The sequence below is a fragment of the Engystomops pustulosus genome, unplaced genomic scaffold, assembly GCF_040894005.1.
Source record: "Engystomops pustulosus unplaced genomic scaffold, aEngPut4.maternal MAT_SCAFFOLD_417, whole genome shotgun sequence".
Lineage (NCBI taxonomy): Eukaryota > Metazoa > Chordata > Amphibia > Anura > Leptodactylidae > Engystomops > Engystomops pustulosus.
In genome coordinates, this window is record NW_027285296.1 from 1 (window position 1) to 16,961 (window position 16,961).

Below are 16,961 nucleotides of genomic sequence, written 5' to 3' on the forward strand. Positions count from 1 at the left end.
TCCCCGCCCCCTGCTGGGGGGTCACATACTTTCCCTGTGATTTCTCTCTCCTCCCTCCTCTCCCTCTCCTTGTCCCGCCCCCTGCTCGGGGGGGGGGTCACATACTTTCCCTGTGATTTCTCTTTCTCTCCTCCCGCCTCTTCCTCCTTGCCCCGCCCCCTGCTGGGGGGTCACATACTTTCGCTGTGATTTCTCTCTCCTCCCTCCTCTCCCTCTCCTTGTCCCGCCCCCTGCTGGGGGGTCACATACTTTCGCTGTGATTTCTCTCTCCTCCCTCCTCTTCCTCCTTGCCCCGCCCCTCTCCCCACCCCCTGCTGGGGGTCACATACTTTCCCTGTGATTTCTCTCTCCTCCCTCCTCTCCCTCTCCTTGTCCCGCCCCTCTCCCCGCCCCTGCTGGGGGGTCACATACTTTCCCTGTGATTTCTCTCTCCTCCCTCCTCTTCCTCCTTGCCCCGCCCCTCTCCCCGCCCCCTGCTGGGGGGGTCACATACTTTCCCTGTGATTTCTCTCTCCTCCCTCCTCTCCCTCTCCTTGTCCCGCCCCTGCTCGGGGGGTCACATACTTTCCCTGTGATTTCTCTCTCTCTCCTCCCTCCTCTTCCTCCTTGCCCCGCCCCTCTCCCCGCCCCCTGCTGGGGGGTCACATACTTTCCCAGTGATTTCTCTCTCCTCCCTCCTCTTCCTCCTTGCCCCGCCCCTCTCCCCGCCCCCTGCTGGGGGGGGTCACATACTTTCCCTGTGATTTCTCTCTCCTCCCTCCTCTCCCTCTCCTTGTCCCGCCCCCTGCTCGGGGGGTCACATACTTTCCCTGTGATTTCTCTCTCCTCCCTCCTCTCCCTCTCCTTGTCCCGCCCCCTGCTCGGGGGGTCACATACTTTCCCTGTGATTTCTCTCTCTCTCCTCCCTCCTCTTCCTCCTTGCCCCGCCCCTCTCCCCGCCCCCTGCTGGGGGGTCACATACTTTCCCAGTGATTTCTCTCTCCTCCCTCCTCTTCCTCCTTGCCCCGCCCCTCTCCCCGCCCCCTGCTGGGGGTCACATACTTTCCCTGTGATTTCTCTTTCTCTCCTCCCTCCTCTTTCTCCTTGCCCCGCCCCTCTCCCCGCCCCCTGCTGGGGGTCACATACTTTCCCTGTGATTTCTCTTTCTCTCCTCCCGCCTCTTCCTCCTTGCCCCGCCCCCTGCTGGGGGGTCACATACTTTCGCTGTGATTTCTCTCTCCTCCCTCCTCTTCCTCCTTGCCCCGCCCCTCTCCCCGCCCCCTGCTGGGGGGGTCACATACTTTCCCTGTGATTTCTCTCTCCTCCCTCCTCTCCCTCTCCTTGTCCCGCCCCCTGCTGGGGGGTCACATACTTTCCCTGTGATTTCTCTCTCTCTCCTCCCTCCTCTTCCTCCTTGCCCCGCCCCTCTCCCCGCCCCCTGCTGGGGGGTCACATACTTTCCCTGTGATTTCTCTCTCTCTCCTCCCTCCTCTTCCTCCTTGCCCCGCCCCTCTCCCCGCCCCCTGCTGGGGGGTCACATACTTTCCCAGTGATTTCTCTCTCCTCCCTCCTCTTCCTCCTTGCCCCGCCCCTCTCCCCGCCCCCTGCTGGGGGTCACATACTTTCCCTGTGATTTCTCTTTCTCTCCTCCCTCCTCTTTCTCCTTGCCCCGCCCCTCTCCCCGCCCCCTGCTGGGGGTCACATACTTTCCCTGTGATTTCTCTTTCTCTCCTCCCGCCTCTTCCTCCTTGCCCCGCCCCCTGCTGGGGGGTCACATACTTTCGCTGTGATTTCTCTCTCCTCCCTCCTCTTCCTCCTTGCCCCGCCCCTCTCCCCGCCCCCTGCTGGGGGGGTCACATACTTTCCCTGTGATTTCTCTCTCCTCCCTCCTCTCCCTCTCCTTGTCCCGCCCCCTGCTGGGGGGTCACATACTTTCCCTGTGATTTCTCTCTCTCTCCTCCCTCCTCTTCCTCCTTGCCCCGCCCCTCTCCCCGCCCCCTGCTGGGGGGTCACATACTTTCCCTGTGATTTCTCTTTCTCCTTTCAGTCTTTTCTGATGAGAAAGTTTTACTTTAATAACCCGGAGGACGGATTCTTCAAAAAGACCAAGAGGAAAGTCGTCCCCCCGTCCCCCATGACCGGTGCGTCCTCCACATGTATGGGGGGGGGGCTCTGTATATAACAGGTGTATGGGGGGGGGCTCTGTATATAACAGGTGTATGGGGGGGGCTCTGTATATAACAGGTGTATGGGGGGGGGGCTCTGTATATAACAGGTGTATGGGGGGGGGGCTCTGTATATAACAGGTGTATGGGGGGTGGGCTCTGTATATAACAGGTGTATGGGGGGTGGGCTCTGTATATAACAGGTGTATGGGGGGGGGCTCTGTATATAACAGGTGTATGGGGGGGGGCTCTGTATATAACAGGTGTATGGGGGGGGCTCTGTATATAACAGGTGTATGGGGGGGCTCTGTATATAACAGGTGTATGGGGGGGGGCTCTGTATATAACAGGAGTATGGGGGGGGGCTCTGTATATAACAGGAGTATGGGGGGGGGGGCTCTGTATATAACAGGAGTATGGGGGGGGCTCTGTATATAACAGGAGTATGGGGGGGGGCTCTGTATATAACAGGTGTATGGGGGGGGGGGCTCTGTATATAACAGGTGTATGGGGGGGGCTCTGTATATAACAGGTGTATGGGGGGGGGGCTCTGTATATAACAGGTGTATGGGGGGGGCTCTGTATATAACAGGTGTATGGGGGGGGGCTCTGTATATAACAGGTGTATGGGGGGGGGCTCTGTATATAACAGGTGTATGGGGGGGGGCTCTGTATATAACAGGTGTATGGGGGGGGGCTCTGTATATAACAGGTGTATGGGGGGGGGCTCTGTATATAACAGGTGTATGGGGGGGGCTCTGTATATAACAGGTGTATGGGGGGGGCTCTGTATATAACAGGTGTATGGGGGGGCTCTGTATATAACAGGTGTATGGGGGGGGCTCTGTATATAACAGGTGTATGGGGGGGGGGCTCTGTATATAACAGGTGTATGGGGGGGGCTCTGTATATAACAGGTGTATGGGGGGGGCTCTGTATATAACAGGTGTATGGGGGGGGGGCTCTGTATATAACAGGTGTATGGGGGGGGGGCTCTGTATATAACAGGTGTATGGGGGGGGCTCTGTATATAACAGGTGTATGGGGGGGGGCTCTGTATATAACAGGTGTATGGGGGGGGGCTCTGTATATAACAGGTGTATGGGGGGGGGCTCTGTATATAACAGGTGTATGGGGGGGGGGCTCTGTATATAACAGGTGTATGGGGGGGGGGCTCTGTATATAACAGGTGTATGGGGGGGTGGGCTCTGTATATAACAGGTGTATGGGGGGGTGGGCTCTGTATATAACAGGTGTATGGGGGTGGGCTCTGTATATAACAGGTGTATGGGGGGTGGGCTCTGTATATAACAGGTGTATGGGGGGTGGGCTCTGTATATAACAGGTGTATGGGGGGGGGGCTCTGTATATAACAGGTGTATGGGGGGGGCTCTGTATATAACAGGAGTATGGGGGGGGGCTCTGTATATAACAGGTGTATGGGGGGCGGAGGCTCTGTATAGGGGGGGCGGGGGTTACACTGTATATTAGGTGTTGGGGGGCTCTCACCTGTGTCTCCTCCTCCTCCGCAGACCCCTCTATGCTGACGGACATGATGAAGGGGAATGTGACCAATGTGCTGCCCATGATCCTCATCGGGGGGTGGATCAACATGACCTTCTCCGGATTTGTGACAAGTCAGTGACCCTGAGCCTAGCGTAAGGGGAGGGGCATCCCATCTGATTGGTTGGTGTCTGGTCCCGGCAGCCCTCGCTCTCCTGTGATTGGTTGGTCCCGGCAGCCCTCGCTATCCTGTGATTGGTTGGTGTCTGGTCCCGGCAGCCCTCGCTATCCTGTGATTGGTTGGTGTCTGGTCCCGGCAGCCCTCGCTATCCTGTGATTGGTTGGTGTCTGGTCCCGGCAGCCCTCGCTATCCTGTGATTGGTTGGTGTCTGGTCCCGGCAGCCCTCGCTCCCCTGTGATTGGTTGGTGTCTGGTCCCGGCAGCCCTCGCTATCCTTGAATTGGTTGGTGTCTGGTCCCGGCAGCCCTCGCTATCCTGTGATTGGTTGGTGTCTGGTCCCGGCAGCCCTCGCTCTCCTTTGATTGGTTGGTGTCTGGTCCCGGCAGCCCTCGCTCCCCTGTGATTGGTTGGTGTCTGGTCCCGGCAGCCCTCGCTCCCCTGTGATTGGTTGGTGTCTGGTCCCGGCAGCCCTCGCTATCCTGTGATTGGTTGGTGTCTGGTCCCGGCAGCCCTCGCTCCCCTGGGATTGGTTGGTGTCTGGTCCCGGCAGCCCTCGCTCCCCTGGGATTGGTTGGTGTCTGGTCCCGGCAGCCCTCGCTCCCCTGTGATTGGTTGGTGTCTGGTCCCGGCAGCCCTCGCTCTCCTGTGATTGGTTGGTGTCTGGTCCCGGCAGCCCTCGCTCTCCTGGGATTGGTTGGTGTCTGGTCCCGGCAGCCCTCGCTCTCCTGGGATTGGTTGGTGTCTGGTCCCGGCAGCCCTCGCTCTCCTGGGATTGGTTGGTGTCTGGTCCCGGCAGCCCTCGCTCTCCTGGGATTGGTTGGTGTCTGGTCCCGGCAGCCCTCGCTCCCCTGGGATTGGTTGGTCCCGGCAGCCCTCGCTCCCCTGGGATTGGTTGGTCCCGGCAGCCCTCGCTCCCCTGTGATTGGTTGGTGTCTGATCCCGGCAGCCCTCGCTCCCTGGGATTGGTTGGTGTCTGGTCTCGGCAGCCCTCGCTCTCCTGGAATTGGTTGGTGTCTGGTCCCGGCAGCCCTCGCTCCCCTGGGATTGGTTGGTCCCGGCAGCCCTCGCTCCCCTGGGATTGGTTGGTCCCGGCAGCCCTCGCTCCCCTGGGATTGGTTGGTGTCTGGTCCCGGCAGCCCTCGCTCCCCTGTGATTGGTTGGTGTCTGGTCCCGGCAGCCCTCGCTCCCCTGGGATTGGTTGGTGTCTGGTCCCGGCAGCCTCGCTCCCCTGGGATTGGTTGGTGTCTGGTCCGGCAGCCCTCGCTCCCCTGGGATTGGTTGGTGTCTGGTCCCGGCAGCCCTCGCTCTCCTGGGATTGGTTGGTGTCTGGTCCCGGCAGCCCTCGCTCCCCTGGGATTGGTTGGTGTCTGGTCCCGGCAGCCCTCGCTCTCCTGGGATTGGTTGGTGTCTGGTCCCGGCAGCCCTCGCTCTCCTGGGATTGGTTGGTGTCTGGTCCCGGCAGCCCTCGCTCCCCTGGGATTGGTTGGTCCCGGCAGCCCTCGCTCCCCTGGGATTGGTTGGTCCCGGCAGCCCTCGCTCCCCTGGGATTGGTTGGTCCCGGCAGCCCTCGCTCCCCTGGGATTGGTTGGTCCCGGCAGCCCTCGCTCCCCTGGGATTGGTTGGTCCCGGCAGCCCTCGCTCCCCTGTGATTGGTTGGTGTCTGGTCCCGGCAGCCCTCGCTCCCCTGGGATTGGTTGGTGTCTGGTCCTGGCAGCCCTCGCTCCCCTGTGATTGGTTGGTGTCTGGTCCCGGCAGCCCTCGCTCTCCTGTGATTGGTTGGTGTCTGGTCCCGGCAGCCCTCGCTCTCCTGTGATTGGTTGGTGTCTGGTCCCGGCAGCCCTCGCTCTCCTGGGATTGGTTGGTGTCTGGTCCCGGCAGCCCTCGCTCTCCTGGGATTGGTTGGTGTCTGGTCCCGGCAGCCCTCGCTCTCCTGGGATTGGTTGGTGTCTGGTCCCGGCAGCCCTCGCTCCCCTGGGATTGGTTGGTCCCGGCAGCCCTCGCTCCCCTGGGATTGGTTGGTCCCGGCAGCCCTCGCTCCCCTGTGATTGGTTGGTGTCTGGTCCCGGCAGCCCTCGCTCCCCTGGGATTGGTTGGTGTCTGGTCTCGGCAGCCCTCGCTCTCCTGGGATTGGTTGGTGTCTGGTCCCGGCAGCCCTCGCTCCCCTGGGATTGGTTGGTCCCGGCAGCCCTTGCTCCCTGGATTGGTTGGTCCCGGCAGCCCTCGCTCCCTGTGATTGGTTGGTGTCTGGTCCCGGCAGCCCTCGCTCCCCTGTGATTGGTTGGTGTCTGGTCCCGGCAGCCCTCGCTCCCCTGGGATTGGTTGGTGTCTGGTCCCGGCAGCCTCGCTCTCCTGGGATTGGTTGGTCCCGGCAGCCCTCGCTCTCCTGGGATTGGTTGGTGTCTGGTCCCGGCAGCCCTCGCTCCCCTGTGATTGGTTGGTGTCTGGTCCCGGCAGCCCTCGCTCCCCTGGGATTGGTTGGTGTCTGGTCCCGGCAGCCCTCGCTCTCCTGGGATTGGTTGGTCCCGGCAGCCCTCGCTCTCCTGGGATTGGTTGGTGTCTGGTCCCGGCAGCCCTCGCTCCCCTGGGATTGGTTGGTGTCTGGTCCCGGCAGCCCTCGCTCCTCCTGGGATTGGTTGGTGTCTGGTCCCGGCAGCCCTCGCTCTCCTGGGATTGGTTGGTGTCTGGTCCCGGCAGCCCTCGCTCTCCTGGGATTGGTTGGTGTCTGGTCCCGGCAGCCCTCGCTCTCCTGGGATTGGTTGGTGTCTGGTCCCGGCAGCCCTCGCTCCCCTGGGATTGGTTGGTGTCTGGTCCCGGCAGCCCTCGCTCTCCTGGATTGGTTGGTGTCTGGTCCCGGCAGCCCTCGCTCTCCTGGGATTGGTTGGTGTCTGGTCCCGGCAGCCCTCGCTCTCCTGGGATTGGTTGGTGTCTGGTCCCGGCAGCCCTCGCTCCCCTGGGATTGGTTGGTCCCGGCAGCCCTCGCTCCCCTGGGATTGGTTGGTCCCGGCAGCCCTCGCTCCCCTGGGATTGGTTGGTCCCGGCAGCCCTCGCTCCCCTGTGATTGGTTGGTGTCTGGTCCCGGCAGCCCTCGCTCCCCTGGGATTGGTTGGTCCCGGCAGCCCTCGCTCCCCTGTGATTGGTTGGTGTCTGGTCCCGGCAGCCCTCGCTCCCCTGGGATTGGTTGGTGTCTGGTCTCGGCAGCCCTCGCTCCCCTGTGATTGGTTGGTGTCTGGTCCCGGCAGCCCTCGCTCCCCTGTGATTGGTTGGTGTCTGGTCCCGGCAGCCCTCGCTTTCCTGTGATTGGTTGGTGTCTGGTCCCGGCAGCCCTCGCTATCCTGTGATTGGTTGGTGTCTGGTCCCGGCAGCCCTCGCTATCCTGTGATTGGTTGGTGTCTGGTCCCGGCAGCCCTCGCTATCCTGTGATTGGTTGGTGTCTGGTCCCGGCAGCCCTCGCTCCCCTGGGATTGGTTGGTGTCTGGTCCCGGCAGCCCTCGCTCTCCTGGGATTGGTTGGTGTCTGGTCCCGGCAGCCCTCGCTCCCCTGGGATTGGTTGGTGTCTGGTCTCGGCAGCCCTCGCTATCCTGTGATTGGTTGGTGTCTGGTCCCGGCAGCCCTCGCTCCCCTGTGATTGGTTGGTGTCTGGTCCCGGCAGCCCTCGCTCCCCTGTGATTGGTTGGTGTCTGGTCCCGGCAGCCCTCGCTCCCCTGTGATTGGTTGGTGTCTGGTCCCGGCAGCCCTCGCTATCCTGTGATTGGTTGGTGTCTGGTCCCGGCAGCCCTCGCTCCCCTGTGATTGGTTGGTGTCTGGTCCCGGCAGCCCTCGCTCTCCTGTGATTGGTGCGTTGTGTCTTGTAGCTAAGGTTCCCTTCCCGCTGACTCTGCGCTTCAAGCCGATGTTGCAGCAGGGGATTGAGCTGCTGTCCCTGGACGCCTCCTGGTAAGTGACTCCTCCCCCCTCCCCTCCCCCGCTCATCATGGCCGCTCATCCGCTTCTCTCCGCAGGGTCAGCTCTGCTTCCTGGTATTTCCTCAATGTGTTTGGTCTGAGGAGCATCTACTCCCTGATCCTGGGGCAGGACAATGGTAAGAGGCCCCTGCAGTACCCTGTCTGACCAGGCGGAGGCGCCTCGGCTGCCAGTACTTACCTGTGTGTCTCCTCAGCTGCAGACCAGTCACGCGTCATGCAGGAGCAGATGACCGGAGCGGCCATGGCTATGCCCGCGGACACCAACAAGGCCTTCAAGGTGAGTGCACCCCTGATGTGGGAACAAGGGCCCCCTGCACCCCCCTCCCCTAATGCACCCCCCTCCCCTAATGCTCCCCTTGCACCCCCTCCCCTAATGCTCCCCCTGCACCCCCCTCCCCTAATGCTCCCCTTGCACCCCCCTCCCCTAATGCTCCCCTTGCACCCCCCTCCCCTAATGCTCCCCTTGCACCCCCCTCCCCTTATGCTCCCCCCCTCCCCTAATGCTCCCCCTGCAACCCCCCTCCCCTAATGCTCCCCCCCTCCCCTAATGCTCCCCCCCTCCCCTAATGCTCCCCCTGCACCCCCCTCCCCTAATGCTCCCCCCCTCCCCTAATGCTCCCCCCCTCCCCTAATGCTCCCCCTGCTCCCCCCTCCCCTAATGCTCCCCCTGCTCCCCCCCTCCCCTAATGCTCCCCCCCTCCCCTAATGCTCCCCCCCTCCCCTAATGCTCCCCCCCTCCCCTAATGCTCCCCCTGCTCCCCCCCTCCCCTAATGCTCCCCCTGCACCCCTAATGCTCCCCCCCTCCCCTAATGCTCCCCCTGCTCCCCCCCTCCCCTAATGCTCCCCCTGCACCCCCCTCCCCTTATGCTCCCCCCTCCCCTAATGCTCCCCCCCTCCCCTAATGCTCCCCCTGCACCCCCCTCCCCTAATGCTCCCCCCCTCCCCTAATGCTCCCCCTCCCCTAATGCTCCCTCTCCCCTAATGCACCCCCCCACTCCCCTAATGCTCCCCTAATGCACCCCCTTGCATTATGCTCTCTGTCTTCAGACGGAGTGGGAGGCCCTGGAGCTCACTGACCACCAGTGGGCGCTGGACGACCTGGAGGAAGATCTCATGGGGATGGATCTGAACTTCGAGGGGATGTTCAAGAGGGAGCTGCAAACCTCCATCTTCTGAGCATGATACGGGCAGAGGAGGATGGTGGTTGTAGTCCTTTAGTCCACTTCTGTTTACAGGTGGCTCCAGATCCCCAGGCGTGCTGCGGGGTCTCCCTGCCGGACCACTGCCTGATCCCTGGGACCACCACTCGCTCCATCAATTAGTTCTTGTTGTTGTTTTTGTTAAATTATTTATCGCTTTAACCTTATTAAATGTTTTATAATTAGTGTCTAATGTCATCACAACTGGGGGTCATCCACAGGGGACACGTGTACAGGGGGGGCTTCCACCAGCTCCATACAGCAACGGATCTAACTACAACTCCAACCGTCCTCCCTATCATCACTAGTCACGAACATGAGCAATAGTGAGTGCAGCTCTGGAGTATAATACAGGATGTAACTCAGGATCAGTACAGGATAAGTAATGTCATGTATGTACACAGTGACTGCACCAGCAGCAGAATAGTGAGTGCAGCTCTGGGGTATAATACAGGATGTAACTCAGGATCAGTACAGGATAAGTAATGTCATGTATGTACACAGTGACTGCACCAGCAGCAGAATAGTGAGTGCAGCTCTGGGGTATAATACAGGATGTAACTCAGGATCAGTACAGGATAAATAATGTCATGTATGTACACAGTGACTGCACCAGCAGCAGAATAGTGAGTGCAGCTCTGGGGTATAATACAGGATGTAACTCAGGATCAGTACAGGATAAGTAATGTCATGTATGTACACAGTGACTGCACCAGCAGCAGAATAGTGAGTGCAGCTCTGGGGTATAATACAGGATGTAACTCAGGATCAGTACAGGATAAGTAATGTCATGTATGTACACAGTGACTGCACCAGCAGCAGAATAGTGAGTGCAGCTCTGGGGTATAATACAGGATGTAACTCAGGATCAGTACAGGATAAATAATGTCATGTATGTACACAGTGACTGCACCAGCAGCAGAATAGTGAGTGCAGCTCTGGGGTATAATACAGGATGTAACTCAGGATCAGTACAGGATAAGTAATGTCATGTATGTACACAGTGACTGCACCAGCAGCAGAATAGTGAGTGCAGCTCTGGGGTATAATACAGGATGTAACTCAGGATCAGTACAGGATAAGTAATGTCATGTATGTACACAGTGACTGCACCAGCAGCAGAATAGTGAGTGCAGCTCTGGAGTATAATACAGGATGTAACTCAGGATCAGTACAGGATAAGTAATGTCATGTATGTACACAGTGACTGCACCAGCAGCAGAATAGTGAGTGCAGCTCTGGGGTATAATACAGGATGTAACTCAGGATCAGTACAGGATAAGTAATGTCATGTATGTACACAGTGACTGCACCAGCAGCAGAATAGTGAGTGCAGCTCTGGGGTATAATACAGGATGTAACTCAGGATCAGTACAGGATAAGTAATGTCATGTATGTACACAGTGACTGCACCAGCAGCAGAATAGTGAGTGCAGCTCTGGAGTATAATACAGGATGTAACTCAGGATCAGTACAGGATAAGTAATGTCATGTATGTACACAGTGACTGCACCAGCAGCAGAATAGTGAGTGCAGCTCTGGAGTATAATACAGGATGTAACTCAGGATCAGTACAGGATAAGTAATGTCATGTATGTACAGTGACTGCACCAGCAGCAGAATAGTGAGTGCAGCTCTGGGGTATAATACAGGGTGTAACTCAGGATCAGTACAGGATAAGTAATGTCATGTATGTACACAGTGACTGCACCAGCAGCAGAATAGTGAGTGCAGCTCTGGGGTATAATACAGGATGTAACTCAGGATCAGTACAGGATAAGTAATGTCATGTATGTACACAGTGACTGCACCAGCAGCAGAATAGTGAGTGCAGCTCTGGGGTATAATACAGGATGTAACTCAGGATCAGTACAGGATAAGTAATGTCATGTATGTACACAGTGACTGCACCAGCAGCAGAATAGTGAGTGCAGCTCTGGGGTATAATACAGGATGTAACTCAGGATCAGTACAGGATAAGTAATGTCATGTATGTACACAGTGACTGCACCAGCAGCAGAATAGTGAGTGCAGCTCTGGGGTATAATACAGGATGTAACTCAGGATCAGTACAGGATAAGTAATGTCATGTATGTACACAGTGACTGCACCAGCAGCAGAATAGTGAGTGCAGCTCTGGAGTATAATACAGGATGTAACTCAGGATCAGTACAGGATAAGTAATGCCATGTATGTACACAGTGACTGCACCAGCAGCAGAATAGTGAGTGCAGCTCTGGGGTATAATACAGGATGTAACTCAGGATCAGTACAGGATAAGTAATGTCATGTATGTACACAGTGACTGCACCAGCAGCAGAATAGTGAGTGCAGCTCTGGGGTATAATACAGGATGTAACTCAGGATCAGTACAGGATAAGTAATTTCATGTATGTACAGTGACTGCACCAGCAGCAGAATAGTGAATGCAGCTCTGGGGTATAATACAGGATGTAACTCAGGATCAGTACAGGATAAGTAATGTCATGTATGTACACAGTGACTGCACCAGCAGCAGAATAGTGAGTGCAGCTCTGGGGTATAATACAGGATGTAACTCAGGATCAGTACAGGATAAGTAATGTCATGTATGTACACAGTGACTGCACCAGCAGCAGAATAGTGAGTGCAGCTCTGGGGTATAATACAGGATGTAACTCAGGATCAGTACAGGATAAGTAATGTCATGTATGTACACAGTGACTGCACCAGCAGCAGAATAGTGAGTGCAGCTCTGGGGTATAATACAGGATGTAACTCAGGATCAGTACAGGATAAGTAATGTCATGTATGTACACAGTGACTGCACCAGCAGCAGAATAGTGAGTGCAGCTCTGGGGTATAATACAGGATGTAACTCAGGATCAGTACAGGATAAATAATGTCATGTATGTACACAGTGACTGCACCAGCAGCAGAATAGTGAGTGCAGCTCTGGGGTATAATACAGGATGTAACTCAGGATCAGTACAGGATAAATAATGTCATGTATGTACACAGTGACTGCACCAGCAGCAGAATAGTGAGTGCAGCTCTGGGGTATAATACAGGATGTAACTCAGGATCAGTACAGGATAAGTAATGTCATGTATGTACAGTGACTGCACCAGCAGCAGAATAGTGAGTGCAGCTCTGGGGTATAATACAGGATGTAACTCAGGATCAGTACAGGATAAGTAATGTCATGTATGTACAGTGACTGCACCAGCAGCAGAATAGTGAGTGCAGCTCTGGGGTATAATACAGGATGTAACTCAGGATCAGTACAGGATAAGTAATGTCATGTATGTACAGTGACTGCACCAGCAGCAGAATAGTGAGTGCAGCTCTGGGGTATAATACAGGATGTAACTCAGGATCAGTACAGGATAAGTAATGTCATGTATGTACACAGTGACTGCACCAGCAGCAGAATAGTGAGTGCAGCTCTGGAGTATAATACAGGATGTAACTCAGGATCAGTACAGGATAAGTAATGTCATGTATGAACACAGTGACTGCACTAGAAGCAGAATAGTGAGTGCAGCTCTGGGGTATAATACAGGATGTAACTCAGGATCAGTACAGGATAAGTAATGTCATGTATGTACACAGTGACTGCACCAGCAGCAGAATAGTGAGTGCAGCTCTGGGGTATAATACAGGATGTAACTCAGGATCAGTACAGGATAAGTAATGTCATGTATGTACAGTGACTGCACCAGCAGCAGAATAGTGAGTGCAGCTCTGGGGTATAATACAGGATGTAACTCAGGATCAGTACAGGATAAATAATGTCATGTATGTACACAGTGACTGCACCAGCAGCAGAATAGTGAGTGCAGCTCTGGGGTATAATACAGGATGTAACTCAGGATCAGTACAGGATAAGTAATGTCATGTATGTACAGTGACTGCACCAGCAGCAGAATAGTGAGTGCAGCTCTGGGGTATAATACAGGATGTAACTCAGGATCAGTACAGGATAAGTAATGTCATGTATGTACACAGTGACTGCACCAGCAGCAGAATAGTGAGTGCAGCTCTGGGGTATAATACAGGATGTAACTCAGGATCAGTACAGGATAAGTAATGTCATGTATGTACAGTGACTGCACCAGCAGCAGAATAGTGAGTGCAGCTCTGGGGTATAATACAGGATGTAACTCAGGATCAGTACAGGATAAATAATGTCATGTATGTACACAGTGACTGCACCAGCAGCAGAATAGTGAGTGCAGCTCTGGGGTATAATACAGGATGTAACTCAGGATCAGTACAGGATAAGTAATGTCATGTATGTACAGTGACTGCACCAGCAGCAGAATAGTGAGTGCAGCTCTGGGGTATAATACAGGATGTAACTCAGGATCAGTACAGGATAAGTAATGTCATGTATGTACAGTGACTGCACCAGCAGCAGAATAGTGAGTGCAGCTCTGGGGTATAATACAGGATGTAACTCAGGATCAGTACAGGATAAGTAATGTCATGTATGTACAGTGACTGCACCAGCAGCAGAATAGTGAGTGCAGCTCTGGGGTATAATACAGGATGTAACTCAGGATCAGTACAGGATAAGTAATGTCATGTATGTACAGTGACTGCACCAGCAGCAGAATAGTGAGTGCAGCTCTGGGGTATAATACAGGATGTAACTCAGGATCAGTACAGGATAAGTAATGTCATGTATGTACAGTGACTGCACCAGCAGCAGAATAGTGAGTGCAGGTCTGGAGTATAATACAGGATGTAACTCAGGATCAGTACAGGATAAATAATGTCATGTATGTACACAGTGACTGCACCAGCAGCAGAATAGTGAGTGCAGCTCTGGGGTATAATACAGGATGTAACTCAGGATCAGTACAGGATAAGTAATGTCATGTATGTACACAGTGACTGCACCAGCGGCAGAATAGTGAGTGCAGCTCTGGGGTATAATACAGGATGTAACTCAGGATCAGTACAGGATAAGTAATGTCATGTATGTACACAGTGACTGCACCAGCAGCAGAATAGTGAGTGCAGCTCTGGGGTATAATACAGGATGTAACTCAGGATCAGTACAGGATAAGTAATGTCATGTATGTACACAGTGACTGCACCAGCAGCAGAATAGTGAGTGCAGCTCTGGAGTATAATACAGGATGTAACTCAGGATCAGTACAGGATAAGTAATGTCATGTATGTACACAGTGACTGCACCAGCAGCAGAATAGTGAGTGCAGCTCTGGGGTATAATACGGGATGTAACTCAGGATCAGTACAGGATAAGTAATGTCATGTATGTACACAGTGACTGCACCAGCAGCAGAATAGTGAGTGCAGCTCTGGGGTATAATACAGGATGTAACTCAGGATCAGTACAGGATAAGTAATGTCATGTATGTACACAGTGACTGCACCAGCAGCAGAATAGTGAGTGCAGCTCTGGAGTATAATACAGGATGTAACTCAGGATCAGTACAGGATAAGTAATGCCATGTATGTACACAGTGACTGCACCAGCAGCAGAATAGTGAGTGCAGCTCTGGGGTATAATACAGGATGTAACTCAGGATCAGTACAGGATAAGTAATGTCATGTATGTACACAGTGACTGCACCAGCAGCAGAATAGTGAGTGCAGCTCTGGGGTATAATACAGGATGTAACTCAGGATCAGTACAGGATAAGTAATGTCATGTATGTACAGTGACTGCACCAGCAGCAGAATAGTGAGTGCAGCTCTGGGGTATAATACAGGATGTAACTCAGGATCAGTACAGGATAAGTAATGTCATGTATGTACACAGTGACTGCACCAGCAGCAGAATAGTGAGTGCAGCTCTGGAGTATAATACAGGATGTAACTCAGGATCAGTACAGGATAAGTAATGTCATGTATGAACACAGTGACTGCACCAGCAGCAGAATAGTGAGTGCAGCTCTGGGGTATAATACAGGATGTAACTCAGGATCAGTACAGGATAAGTAATGTCATGTATGTACACAGTGACTGCACCAGCAGCAGAATAGTGAGTGCAGCTCTGGGGTATAATACAGGATGTAACTCAGGATCAGTACAGGATAAGTAATGTCATGTATGTACACAGTGACTGCACCAGCAGCAGAATAGTGAGTGCAGCTCTGGGGTATAATACAGGATGTAACTCAGGATCAGTACAGGATAAGTAATGTCATGTATGTACAGTGACTGCACCAGCAGCAGAATAGTGAGTGCAGCTCTGGGGTTTAATACAGGATGTAACTCAGGATCAGTACAGGATAAATAATGTCATGTATGTACAGTGACTGCACCAGCAGCAGAATAGTGAGTGCAGCTCTGGGGTATAATACAGGATGTAACTCAGAATCAGTACAGGATAAGTAATGTCATGTATGTACACAGTGACTGCACCAGCAGCAGATAGTGAGTGCATCTCAGGTGTTGCTCGTTACCTCGTTAGCTGTCTGTTGCTGTGAGAGGCTGTGTGCTGCTGCTGCTCCTGAGCTCCAGGGAAAACCACCTCCACCTGGGGCCTGCTCTCTCCTCTCCCAGGGAGGGAGTGGGTTTTCAGGCATGAGCCAGGGCAGCAAGTCCCAGGCTCCTGCTTCCCGGTCCAGGCCGGCGGGAGGCAGGGGTAGCCAGGAACCGGCCAGCGCTGCGGAAGCCTTGGGGGTAAGAACATCTGCAAGGAACAGCAGCAATGCTGCTCCAAGTACCCCCAGGCCAGCTAAGGCTTCAAAAAGCACCAAAACCCCAGGAAAGCTGGATACCTCGGGAAAGCTGGGTACCAAGGAAAAGCTGGATACTGCGGGAAAGCTGAGTGCTCAGGGAGGTGAGGCTGACCTCAGTGAAGAGGGCTGGGGAATGCTGAGGACCCGGGAGTCTATTTCCAGCTATGCCTCCCGGGCTCTGGGCCACCTCTCTGAGTACGAAGAAGCCAGCAAGACGGTGAGGAGACTGCGGGAGGAGCTCAGGTGCGCCCATGCCAGGGCAAGCTCTGCCCCAAAGAGGAAGAAGGAACAGATTCTGGCAGAGATATCCAGGCTCCAGACTGACATCCAGGCCTTGGAGGAGAGGAAGGCTTACCTGCTAGAGAGGAGCGGTCCATTCAAGGAAAAGATCCTTAATGATGAGAGATTCCGGGAGATGGAGGAGGAGAAGCAGAGGCGGCTGATGGGGCTTCAGCCAGAGAGTCAGACGGAGGAGGAAAGTCCGGTACCGTGCAGTGGGCCCCCTGCAGGACAAGCGGCTATGTCATCTGGCTGCGGTTCTGCCGGCCCGGGTGAGGATAGTGACAGCCACCAGGGAGGGGCGCTGATGGAGGAGATCAGACGACTCGAGTCCCCTGTGCACCTCCAGGACTTTACTTTTGGAGACGATCTGCCGGAGGATGCACCGGGGGGCAGCAAACCGCGAAAGAAAAAGACCAAATCCGTGGAAGTGGTGAGTCTAGTTTACAGCCCCCTCCCCGTAAAACCCGAGTCGGCCGCAGGGTCAGCTCACTGTGCGAGCCCCGTTACCCAGCCCAGCACGGGTCCTGCAGTGGACTCAGTGCCAGGGAGCGGGGAGATTACAGGTGTGACATCTGATGTGGCGATGGGCTCCGTCTCTGTTTGTGGTAACAGTGGGGGAGCAGGGGAGGCATCGGCCGCAAGGCCGGACAGTAAGGGCGGCTCGGCAGTGGCGATACCATCGAAATCCAGTGCTGTGGTGCGTCCCCCAGTGGGAGGGGGGGATAGCCCGGCACTGGTGGCTGCTTCCGGTGCCTCGGCGCCTCTTCATGCTGTTGCCGCTGATCACTTGGTTATGGGGCGGCGGCAGCGTGGAGGGGTTGCTGAGGCTGAGGGCTCCGAACCTCCCAAACCTAAAGTCCTGTTTTGCGTAGGAGTTGGAGATAATCTGCAGAGAAGTGCTGAGGAAGGTGGGGATCAGCGGCGCCTCACACCGGCCAAAGATCAGCGGCGACTCTTACCTTCCCCTAAGAAAAGTAAAATAACATCTG

At 55.1% G+C, this 16,961-nt stretch overlaps 1 protein-coding gene across 1 annotated transcript; it reads left to right on the forward strand.

Annotated features, from left to right (window-relative positions):
* The first annotated feature begins 1,962 nt into the window (after positions 1-1,962).
* On the forward strand, positions 1,963-9,175 carry LOC140111319 (ER membrane protein complex subunit 3). The gene is made up of 6 exons (XM_072132349.1): positions 1,963-2,120; positions 3,677-3,781; positions 7,679-7,760; positions 7,826-7,905; positions 7,984-8,066; positions 8,838-9,175. Exons 1-6 carry the CDS (start codon positions 2,036-2,038, stop codon positions 8,964-8,966), a joined length of 564 nt encoding a protein of 187 aa, XP_071988450.1. The 5' UTR covers positions 1,963-2,035; the 3' UTR covers positions 8,967-9,175.
* The last annotated feature ends 7,786 nt before the right edge of the window (positions 9,176-16,961 follow it).

Coding starts and splice junctions, on each gene's coding strand:
- LOC140111319 (XM_072132349.1), top strand. CDS start 2,036: ATGAGAAAGTTTTACTTTAATAACCCGGAGGACGGATTCTTCAAAAAG. Junction 3,782..7,678: donor CTTCTCCGGATTTGTGACAA/GTCAGTGACCCT, acceptor TGTGTCTTGTAG/CTAAGGTTCCCTTCCCGCTG. Junction 7,761..7,825: donor CTGTCCCTGGACGCCTCCTG/GTAAGTGACTCC, acceptor TTCTCTCCGCAG/GGTCAGCTCTGCTTCCTGGT.